The sequence below is a fragment of the Haemaphysalis longicornis genome, unplaced genomic scaffold (assembly GCF_048455015.1).
Source record: "Haemaphysalis longicornis isolate Haplotype H1 unplaced genomic scaffold, Haemaphysalis longicornis Haplotype H1 scaffold_2, whole genome shotgun sequence".
In the NCBI taxonomy this organism is placed as follows: Eukaryota; Metazoa; Arthropoda; class Arachnida; order Ixodida; family Ixodidae; genus Haemaphysalis; species Haemaphysalis longicornis.
The window spans coordinates 222,536,712-222,549,161 of NW_027526295.1; the positions used below are offsets into that span (position 1 = coordinate 222,536,712).

At 46.6% G+C, this 12,450-nt stretch overlaps 1 protein-coding gene across 1 annotated transcript in view; it reads left to right on the forward strand.

Annotated features, from left to right (window-relative positions):
- LOC144169978 (solute carrier family 23 member 1-like) overlaps positions 1-3,272 on the forward strand; it is a 75,654-nt gene extending 72,382 nt beyond the window's left edge. The window contains exons 11-12 of the mRNA XM_077699458.1: positions 676-771; positions 1,539-3,272. Of these exons, the coding sequence (XP_077555584.1) occupies positions 676-771; positions 1,539-1,738 (296 nt within the window). The 3' untranslated portion in view covers positions 1,739-3,272. The remainder of the gene's footprint in view (positions 1-675; positions 772-1,538) is intronic.
- Positions 3,273-12,450: the final 9,178 nt, after the last annotated feature.

Genomic DNA, 12,450 nt, shown 5'->3' on the forward strand with positions numbered 1-12,450 from the left:
CACCGCGTGCTATTACCTCTCTCTTGCCACACGGCGCGCGCTGAATGGGCGCCGGAGAAGCGCCGGTGGGAGGAGCAATCGCGCGCTTGCAGAGGCGGTGGCGCCCTCTGGATTTAGGCAATTAAATAAGAGACAGACTGGCCGTAAGTTGTCTTCGTGTCACACGCCGCAGCATGCTAAAAAGGATGCTTTACAGAGGAAAACCTGGCGTTTGAAGCCAATTTTTAGACGGCAATAATTTTTTGTATAATGCGATTAAAGCCTGATTGTTCCTGTATTTTAAACTAGTTTAAATCATGTTAGTTTATTTTCAACTGGTTTTATTCATTATACACTTGTTTTTCCTTTACCATAGTTTTACAACTTGATTTACCGTGACGACATGATACGACGACGACAGGCGACACCGACGGCCCGAGCCCCTAAGGGAGTTCGCCCCTAAAATATTTATGGCTACGCCACTGCCAGCGACAGTTGGTGTACCGGTCACCAGATGCAACATGGCTTTCCCGCTTCTGGGCATGAAACCACTTTTCTTTAGAAAGACAGAAAGGAAGTAGAAAGTTTTATCAAATAAAGTTTTTTTTTTCACCCCCACCTCCAAATAGCAGTTGCGTGTGATTTCCTCTGGTGTTTAAAAAGAGGCCAACGTCGTTTTCTCAATTTCTTCCGTAGGAAGCGAAGAGGCCGACCAGGTGCTTCGGGTCCTCCTCAGCACCAGCATGTTTGTCGGAGGATTTGTGGGCATCTTCCTCGACAACACAGTGCCCGGTAAGTTAGGGTGGGAATGGTGCCGGTTGGAAACAGCCATGCGTAGCCCGCGTCGCCGTTGTTCTTTGTGAGTGTTACTTGGGCCAGTCGCTATAACGGTGCGGTAGGAGCAAATAAACTTACAGAAAACTATACGCCGTTCTCACTGAAAATACACGAACTAAGAGTGGAATTTTGCGGAAATGAGTTCCTCTCTTTAAAAATATTGAAGACGCAGGGTGACAGGTATTAAGCAGCTTTCATAAAATACACACACAGAGGTGTTTTAAGTTATTCAAGAAACACGACGTTAGGGAAGTGACAGCAGCAGGAATTACCATTTTTGTTGGAGGTTTGTGGGGCCAGGAAGACATTATATAGAACAAAGTATTTAGGAGCACACTCGTGGCAAATAAACGTTTATACTACTACTACCACATGAATGAATACCTTTCTGCTCGCTGGTTCTAAGGCCGATGTTTAAATTGCGAAATTACAAGCAGGTAATAAATCGGAACTATACGAAAATCCTAATCCATGGATGTCCACTCGTACGAGTCCTCTAAGTTTTATACTTCCGATATGAAGGCACTTTAGCTGGTAGCACACATCTGGCGGCCGTCAGGAGCGTAAAAACCAAAGAATGCATGTGCACATTTGCTAACATTCAGCGAATTCTCTGCTTTGCAGTTCTTGTGGGCGTGATTTAGCTGTTTATTTTTTCCACGGCTGGCAATTGGAGGAAGAGGGTGAATCATTTGTTTATATTTATTACCCCCTCTCTTCAGGCACGGCCGAAGAACGTGGCCTTAACGGCTGGCGCCAGCACGAGTGCGGAGACGAGGACTCGGCCGCCGACGCCCAGCCGGGAGAGTCCGTGACCGTAAAAGAGTGCTACGACCCTCCGGGCGCCAGTTTCATCGCCAACAGGATCCCCTTCTCCAGATTCGTGCCCTTCTTCCCCAACTTCCGGGTGTCCAGCCGGTAGCCTTCTCGCCAACATCCGCTAGGACGTCTCGTCAAGACAGCGACACGAAGGCTCTCAAAGCGACCTTCTGTGTCGAGTGCAAAGCTGTGATGGTGCAAGCAGGACGTGTAGCTCCATGATCGTGGTACTCCCGCGCAACAGTGACGGGGAATGTGGCGCCATGTGACATTTCAGTGCTTCCGTGCGGCTCACCGGAACACTGACCTGTACAGCGCTATGCCACGTGAGACATCTATAGAACGTCCATTTGCGCTGATTGGGATATCTGTATAGCCGGTTGATCACCGGAAATTCGCCAAATGCGCGGAAATGTTTGTTGTGCATGATTGAATGTGTATATTTGCGTGCACAAACCTGAGGTAATCTGAATGCGTGTTAGTGTGCGTATGTTTGCTGTGATAATTGCGTTCTTGATAGTGTGTGAATCAATCTAGTACTTTTATCGTGACAAGGTGTAATGTTGAACTTTGTTGTTAAACTCACTGGCGTACCTCTACCTCTGGAATGCAATCGTGTGTGATTAGTGTGCTGTGAAAATACAAGACGATGCAGGCAGCGGGAACTGAGTAGAATATATCCGCGGCGATACGTTTAGACTATACAAATTCAACGGCGGTTATACGAAATGGCGGCGTTTGCTTCACGGGACGGGATGAAACGCTCGCACGCCGTGTTTGCAACATTTGTTCGTCGGTACCGAGCAACTGCAAACGCCGTGAGGTCACAGGCTCATAAGCACTTAACTCATTCACATCAAGCCATTGTTTACTAATAAATCAATACCTTTCAATTTTTGCGAGCAATATTGGCAGTATTGACATTTCGTAATGTTGTTTGTTTTTAGTCATTGAAAAGGCTTCCTTAAAAGCATGCAATTTGTGTTATTGATGCATTAACTCATAGCCTTTACAGTATTGTTTTTTAGGATTTCACTGCGATGCTTTCGTTTCTGTGTGCGTGGATTTATCACGCTGGGTTTAGCCCAGACGCAAGCTATGACCCGTCGGCGGCGACTAACTGCGGCCATGCAACGTAATAGACGCTTAACTACAAGGGCCTTGAGGATTTGCGACAAGGAAGACACCTGACAGCGTTTTGTTGCAGTTGACGCCCACGAGATATCATACACACGGCACCCGTGAAAGCGAATCCAGGGACAATAATTGACATCTGCATAAGCAACCAGTCGTATCGCACATCCGTGATGCGGCCGGATCTCAGCTTTCCGGCAAAGAGCGTGTCATCAAAAAAGTATTCGGAGGTGCGCTTGCATTCACTCGAGTGAAAGCCCATGGAATCCTGCCAGTGACTGTATCCCCTCCGTGCCTTGCGTGTAGCCTTACATAAACCATACACAACAGAACGGGTTCTTGTTTGTTTGGTTATACAACTCATAGGTTGGGCCGTGTGGATGTAGGTTGTTTTAGTGTTTAATTGTCACTTTTATTATACGTGTGTATTTATATCAATCAAGGCCATGGTGGTACGAGAAGAATAAATTGCAATTGATGATACGACATAAACGTGTGGTTTTCCATGACTTCGCACAGCGCTGACTCACATACGGTATGGGTTTAGGGTAAGCATTCCCGCATTTTCAAGCTGCTTTAACGGCGACCTATTAGGCTATGTCTGCCTGCGTGTGCATGTGGCAAACTCCGTGTTGAACTTCTTGGTACTCGTCGACCATGTAGCAACGGCGATAAATCTTTCGGCAAATCAACCTTGCATAGATAAACTTCAATAAATGAACTTGGTCTCTCGATAAATTAACTTAGCATGCATTTCAAATACACAGATATCACTGCTCACACCTGTCGTACGTTAATGCTCTGGCAGAAATGCATCAGAGGTTGGCGAATATTGGAAACTTCGAGTACTTCCAGAATGCTCTTTGCTGTCCGATTCGATTCGCAGAGCAGTTCAATGTATTCGAAGTTTTCGAATAATCTAAATTAACGATAAAACTTGGCTCTGCTGCATGATGGCGAATTTTCAAGCTTCACCCCAAAACAAAATGCTTTGGGTTGGCTGTTTTGCACAACGCCAAAGTTGTGTAAGAAAAGCCCAATGCGCGCAATACTTGCGCGAAACAAAGTATGCTAGCTCTGGTGCGTGTTAAGCATCTAAAGTGGAGCGCTACTTGTGTCAACTTCTAAGCCGAGAAACATTTCCTGTCAATTGAGTGACATGAGCGAGGAAGGAAGAGTTCTTACTGGCTGGCTTGCAGCAAAGTCCTACCATCCACTAGCTCAGCCACAGAACATCCTCCACCATCACTGAGCTAGCAGCTGTCAGAGCAGCACTCCTTTGCATAAGCGGAAGTCCTGCTCGGAAGCCTTGCAACTACTAAATGAGCCGCCTGATTCCCGCAACCAACTTGTCTGAGTTATCAATGAAATATACACAAGTTCGGTGCGCCATGGACATGAAATTTGCCTTAAGTGGCTACCAGGTCATTCTAGTATAACGGCAACATCGTCTCCGATGCGGCAGCCAGAGAGGCCCACGACCTAAACTACACCGTTGGAATCCCGTTATTCAACGAGGATAGCAAAGCAGCTGCATTTTACCTAAGTTGGAAACTCCAGCTGCCGGCTTGGCAAAATCCACTTTGAAGGTATGCGCCTCTCCGCGTGATAGACCCGAAGTGCGATTTCCGCGGGGTCTGCCAAAGCGCACTAAACGCGTGCTGCACCAGTGGCGACTTAACGTTACATACACTCGAGGATTTTCGTTTAAACTGGGCTGGGTAGAGTAGCAATTGTGTCCAGTGTGCTCTACTACCGACAGCATTCGACACATTTTAAGCCGCTGCCCGCGATATGCTAGTCAACGGGCAACAGCATCGAATGCACTTTTGCGGCTGCGACGTGGAGGTGCTTTAGAGCTTTCACACTTCCTTGGACCCTGGCGGAGTCATGAGGAGGCAGTGCTGAGAACAAAAACTCTGCTTGCTGTTCTTGCGGAAACCGGGCTGCAAGACGCCCTGTGTCATCTCACTGTATTCACCCCCCATGTGGAGTAGCAAGCCCTACCGTTAGTGGGGCTGACCTCTTCAGCTGTCATGAAAGTCTCTCTCTCTCTCTCTCTCTCTCTCTCTCTCTCTCTCTCTCTCTATATATATATATATATATATATATATATATATATATATATATATATATATATATATATATATATATATATATATATATATCAAGTTTGCAGTCGTCATTGCCAGTGCTATTCGGCTTTTTTGAAATATTTAATAGGGCCGAATGACGTGTGCTTGTCACGTTTCTTTGATTCATTGATAAATAAGCGAAAATATAAGTCGAGAAAAAATCCGCCGTTTTTCCGGGAAAAACGGCGGATTTTTTCTCGACTTATATTTTCGCTTATTTATCAATGAATCAAAGAAACGTGACAAGCACACGTCATTCGGCCCTATTAAATATTTCAAAAAAGCCGAATAGCACGCAATGACGACTGCAACCTTGATATGTATCTTTACCGAGTCCCTCGTCCCGTATCTCTCTGTTCTGCTACATATATATATATATGGTTTGGAAATGAGGGGCTCGTTAGGAAATACAGAAAGAAATGCCGGCAGTCTACAACGCCAAAGAAGGCATAGGGGAATGGTTAGACTATTTTTTACAGTTAGTGACGTTACATTATTTTTATTAATAATTACGTGAGAAAGAAAGAAAGAAAAACACGCGCCCAGAGTGGGGACCGAACCCACGCCTTTCGATTAGATCTCGAATGCCTTACCAATTCGTCTATCTGGGCGACTGTGTTCTCCTTCACTTTCTGGGGTATTTATATTTACTACAACTGTATCTGATGCTTGAGGGTGGTAGCCAGCGCCACTCAGACTACACGGGGAGAAGGGGACCTTCTTTTCAACCCCCGGGGCGTGACGCGAATGTCTACAGCCTATCATAAGCGGGTAACTGGCGGGAAACCCTCTTATGCTACCTTGGCATCAAGGCTGCCAGAACCGAGGCCCTCGCTAAGCTTTCGCGGTCCTACCCCTATATAAACCCTGCCTGCCAGGCGAGAGATTGCCCTGAGGAAAGCAAGTTCTCTTTGCTGAAACGTAGGCCACAATCGTGCTTCTACCTTGTTCGAAGTTTTGCTTCTCTTGTGTTCTCTACCATCTTCAAAGTTCTACTACTCCCTGGATTATATATATATATATATATATTGAGAGACAAGGGCTAGGGACGGCGTTTACTCAGGCGTTGCCGCAAGCACCGCAGAACACACGATGGTGATGATCATGTCCGTAGAAGATGATGGAACAGTACCGCATGGCTGCTGCTGATGAGTATGTACAGATGAAGACGAGGTGCGGGAATTGTCCTCTGGAGTTCTCCACCTCCGGGAGTGTGGTCGCGAATGCTCACAATATATATATATATATATATATATATATATATATATATAGAGAGAGAGAGAGAGAGAGAGAGAGAGACTTTCATGACAGCTGAAGAGGTCAGCCCCACTAACGGTAGGGCTTGCTACTCCACATGGGGGGTGAATACAGTGAGATGACACAGGGCGTCTTGCAGCCCGGTTTCCGCAAGAACAGCAAGCAGAGTTTTTGTTCTCAGCACTGCCTCCTCATGACTCCGCCAGGGTCCAAGGAAGTGTGAAAGCTCTAAAGCACCTCCACGTCGCAGCCGCAAAAGTGCATTCGATGCTGTTGCCCGTTGACTAGCATATCGCGGGCAGCGGCTTAAAATGTGCCGAATGCTGTCGGTAGTAGAGCACACTGGACACAATTGCTACTCTACCCAGCCCAGTTTAAACGAAAATCCTCGAGTGTATGTAACGTTAAGTCGCCACTGGTGCAGCACGCGTTTAGTGCGCTTTGGCAGACCCCGCGGAAATCGCACTTCGGGTCTATCACGCGGAGAGGCGCATACCTTCAAAGAGGATTTTGCCAAGCCGGCAGCTGGAGTTTCCAACTTAGGTAAAATGCAGCTGCTTTGCTATCCTCTCTGAATAACGGGATTCCAACGGTGTAGTTTAGGTCGTGGGCCTCTCTGGCTGCCGCGTCGGAGACGATGTTGCCGTTATACTAGAATGACCTGGTAGCCACTTAAGGCAAATTTCATGTCCATGGCGCACCGAACTTGTGTATATTTCATTGATAACTCAGACAAGTTGGTTGCGGGAATCAGGCGGCTCATTTAGTAGTTGCAAGGCTGCCGAGCAGGACTTCCGCTTATGCAAAGGAGTGCTGCTCTGACAGCTGCTAGCTCAGTGATGGTGGAGGATGTTCTGTGGCTGAGCTTTTCTTTAATAAACCATCCCGCTGACGAAATTCATGCGCCGATTGTCGAAGAGGCCGAAGTCACTGATCCATCCGTGTACACTTGGACGTGGTCTGGATAACGGGTGTAGATATGCTCCAGGACAAAATATGTCAAGGCCACTGCGGGCGTAGACGACTTTTCGGCTATTCCAGCTACAGTGGTGCACACAACCGATGCCGCGTACAACCACGGTGGAGTAGCAGGTAGCTTGGGTCGGAGGTAATTAGATGCAAGGACGTACTCCGCGCAAGATGCAGATGCGGCAGCCTGTGGATGAACAAAGCATCGAGAAATATGGCGGAGGCCGGTACGGAGCAATTCTTGTGAACCGGAAGTGGTCTCAGAAAAGCACCTTGCCTCACGTATAGGGTTCCTATCGTGGAGGTGCATTTTGGAAGGACCACCCGCCGCGGTGGCTCAGTGGCTAAGGCGTTGCGCTGCTGAGCACGAGGTCGCGGGTTCGATTCCCGGCCGCGGCGGCCGCTTTTCTGATGGAGGCGAAAAGCAAAAACGCCCGTGTGTACGAGATTTCGGCGCACGATAAAGATCCCCAGGTGGTCAAAATTAATCCGGAGCCCTCCACTACGGCGCGCCTCATCGCCTGCGTTGCGTCGGCGCGTTAAACCCCACAATCAAATCAAATCAATCAAATCATTTTGGAAGGACCAAGCATATTCGCAGTGCTTGAGCTTGCAAGCCTTCCAGAACCTTCAAGTTTGTCCTGGACACAGCATGTAAAGCCGGAAGGCTATATTGCAAGATGCCTACGAAGAGCGCTTTGTAGAGCCGCAAGGGTGCCGGCACTGAGCAGCCCCGGGTGCTTCCTGTCATCATCCGCAAAACGTGAACGAAGGAAAGAGGTCGCTGTTTTAGTCATCTGGTATGGGGATGGCAGGACAGCGACCGGTCAATTGTAATGTCTAGGAATTTGTGATTGCAAACATAGGGTATCTGCCCGCCATTTATCTCCAGCTGGTATCGAGATACATCGCGTTTGGTGAATGTCATATGGCAGCGCGCTTCTCAGGAGACAGAAGCGGCCTGAAAATGGTGAGGTATTTTTCTATGGCGAATAGAGCCTAGAGCCTGCTTCACTTCTGCCTGAATGTTTCTGCGGTTCCTGCCCGAAGCCCGATCACTGACGCTAAGTACATGCATGCGATTGATAAATCATATGCTTCCCATGCATGAGGAACCATTGAAGGGATCTCGTTTAATTTTTCTAACATCTCGCATCAATATTGCTCACGAAGAGCGTAAACTCGACAGGTTTTTGGGCATCGATGTTTAGCTGTTTTAAGCTCCCGGGAGGTCGCATGCCATTGCAAGGACACTTCTACCATAACACGACAATGAAGATGAAGTGTATATACTGAGCCTAAACAGTAATTTAAAAGCACACATTACATTGGTTGCAACTAAAATGACTTATCTAAAAGGGCTCTGAAAAAAGGCAACAAAATAAACACATGGAAAGGGAAAGAATACACGTCAGCACTGTCACGTCAGCACGTTTCCCGTTGAGGTAACTGATGCCGTCACGTGGTCGACGAGGCTTTGGATTATTTTGCGCTCAATTGGAGCTGTGGCGGCCTTGTGGCGCTCCACGTGGCCAACTCTGCCCAAGCTTAAGACATCTCCTACCCGCTTAGCCTAACGATCTAGCGATGACGCCTTGGTGCAATATAAAGCGCTGTCTAACATGAATGCGTTATCATTATCATGATGTATGCACATTTCTATAGTTGTAGTTACGGGTTCCTTAAATTACGTCATTCCAGAATTTTATCCGTGCTCTTTTATCGTTCTTAGTCACTTGTATACCCACCGCTCGTTGTCTGTTTCAATTTTTCTTCTACTAGTTTTTTATTCACCTCTTTTCTGTACGTCCCCTTCCTTTTATTCCCCTTCTTTAGCCTCTCTGCGAGCTCTCTATGGCTGTTTACGCTATTATATTGCAATTTTTACATCCTTGTTCCACTAGCATCGTGATTTTGCTCTCACCAAATGGTCTCTGTACCTTGCTTTGCTGATTTGTTTTCGCATGCAATCAATTAGACCCTCATATAGTCGCATACACTTTCGTAAACAAGACGTTCATCTCTCTTTCGACGTTCTTGCGGCTGTACGTTATCTGTCGCCTTTTTTTGACTGAAATTGCTTCCTGCCATGCACGAACACACCAAAGAGAATTCAAGATTATACGTATGAGGAAGATGCCACCCAATATATTTTTCCTTTTTTATTTATCATCATCATATTTAATCCTATGCGAGTGTATTCCGAAACTGCGTCTTTATGTATACAAAAGTACTAATTACCGCATTGCCTTATTGTCCGCGCCTCTCACTTACCTCCCAGTTGACTACCACAAGGTAGTGGCGCACGTCACAATTTGCGCATGCATAATATCAGATCTGCTATGTTGGCATTCTTATGAATCATATCGCCCACGTTTAATTGCCATTCGGCCAGATATCTTAACTCCCTTATATCATTTTGGATGCAAAACGTAAGCGAATACTAAGTTGGACTTCGTTTTTGGTCGGGCGCCTGACCATCAGCGTCTGAAACTCGTTTTAATAAACGCTTATTCACTCACTCACTCACTCACTCACTCACTCACTCACTCACTCACTCACTCACTCACTCACTCACTCACTCACTCACTCACTAACTCACTCACTCAGTTCTGTAGCCTCATTTGCTGTACAAAGATAGGCAACTCCCACCAATGCCTTCTTTCCACCCATTACGTTGCAAATCCACAAATGCCCCTTACGGATCCAAAACTTTTCATTTCGCCTGTTCATATTCCGGCGCAGTTGCCTTTCATATATCCCGTCGCCTTGTAGCAACCGTAACGTGAAGGAAAGAACAGAGACGTAAAATCAACCTATGCCACCTAGCGAACAAAAATGCTACCACTATCTCCGTTGCTCCTGAGAGATGGCACAACCTGTCCGCCCCGAAAACAAAACGCGCTACATTCGAAAGGTGGTATGAAACTGCGATGGTTTCGAAATAGGGCAGTTGTTGGATGTTTACTGCAGCACGGAAATCGTTACCCATGACTTCCGCTCGCCTTCGGCCAGAGTCAACAGCGAATCCATCACCTGTCATGGATTTTATTACGTCACATATACATTTTGTTTCGCTTCTAGCACAGCCGCAGTTTCCTCTGGGCCTCACACCTTTCCTTTGCACTTTATAAAGGCTGCGTACTCAGTGGATAACAATAATTAGCGGATAACAGTGGTAAGTTATTGAGTAACTTAAATTCAGCCTATTCTCTTACATTCATAGAAGGTTAGAGCAGCAGTTTTCAAGCGAGTTTCTGCGTGCCAGAAGCTGTCAACGGATGCATTTAGTTAGTTCCGGGGTTGTTGTTTTTTTTTTTGCTTAGCCTCGGGGATGAAGAAAAAAGAAAATTTTCTTCATCACCCCTACCTTTTTTATTTGTGCTTGTACTAAAGAGGGGGGGGGGTGCGTAGCCTGTTTTGCAAAGTTAACATGATCTCACAACAGTAGGTCTACGCTCAAACCACGGTGGCCCACCATGACTCAAACTTTAGCCCCACAAAACACGTACGTCCCACTGGCGTAAAGCCTACTTCGCAGCGCCAATTTTAAACTGCAGTGGCAGCATGTCACGCACTTGTTAGCACATACCACCCGTCAAAAGTTAGGGAGAGCACTCTTCACCATGGCGCTCCACCAGTTACGCAACCGTAGAAAGAGGTCCGCAGCACACTCACGGTTGATTATTGTTGCCCCAGTGTCGGCAGTTTGGCTTGTCTTGTCTTGTCTTGTTCAGCGTGTCTTGTTCAGCATAACTGAACACCTAATACAGTCATTTCTTAACCCCTTAAGTTGACCTAAGTTTCATTGAGAAGTAAAGATCGCGTAATTCTCTACAGCCTGCGTTGTTGCCCGCCCCGCCTGTGGATAGACTGTGTCCCACGGCTCGCTGGAATTTTTTTGTGGCAACGGGAAACGGCCGGGACGCGAGTTTTATTAGAACTCTCCCGAAACAAATTGTACCAAGATGGTGCGTTCATACCACTACTTACTCATGGGAATTGTAGGTAAGAGCGATACTCCTCAGTCACAGTTTTATGATAAACTAGAGGTAGTACCCGGCGATGTCTGGGCGGGCCACTATACTGATTAGACAAAAGGGTACAGCAAATAAAGCTCAAATGGAAAAGTGCGCGAGATATTGCAAAGTTGATGATGCCTGTAAAAGGAATGTCCCGAATGACATTGACCAGGCATTATCAACAAAGGACGGCTCAGTAGGTAAGAGCGATACTCCTCAGTCACAGTTTTATGATAAACTAGAGGTAGTACCCGGCGATGTCTGGGCGGGCCACTATACTGATTAGACAAAAGGGTACAGCAAATAAAGCTCAAATGGAAAAGTGCGCGAGATATTGCAAAGTTGATGATGCCTGTAAAAGGAATGTCCCGAATGACATTGACCAGGCATTATCAACAAAGGACGGCTCAACCGTTTTAGTTTGCGTCATTACACCCGAAATAATGAATGAACCGTTTCCTCACGAACAGGTGCAAAAAATTCCTCATGCAAGGTCTGGCACAGTAACGAAGATAGTATAAATTTACTAATGTCCTTGCAGAAGAACAGAAAACTGGGCAGGCTGGTGTCGATTGACTTTACAAAAAACAGGGCCAAACCGACGAACACAGGGTCGAAGAATGCACGGGACAGGCGCTAAATAACAATTGAAACATTGTCATCAGGAAAATAAGTAACTCACCCGCCTCGGTGGCTCAGTGGCTGAGGTGTTGTGCTGCTGAGCCCAAGGACGCGGGTTCTATTCCCGGCCGCGGCGGCTTTTATGATCGAGGCGAAGAGCGAATACGCCCGTGTATCTAGATATTAGGCGCACTTTAAAGATCCCCAGGGGGTTAAAATTAATCTGGAGCCCTCCACTACGGTGCGCCTAGTCCTACGTGTAGCGCCGGCACGTAAACATCATAATCAATATAATAGACTGTTGGGAAAGTTGGTGCATAATTGGTAAAATTAAGAGCGCGATTTAACGAGGACGACAGAAGGATGACAGAGCGCTTCTGTTTGTCCTCTTTCTGTCGTCCTCGTTAAATCGTGCTCTAAGTTTTACCAAATCATATACAATTAAAATAAGTAGTTCATACATACTACATCCATAAAGCGAATGTGCCGAAAAACATTGTTCAAAGCGGTACTACAGTACACGCCGAAAACATTGTTCTCAAGGAGTGACACTTTGCCCTCTGAGAGGGCAACACACGCTTAACTGACACAATGGCTGTGGGAGGGCCTGATAAAGAACGCCTCGGTGATGCCACGCACGCGCTGTTCCGTAAGCGTATACATCACTGTCGTGTTCT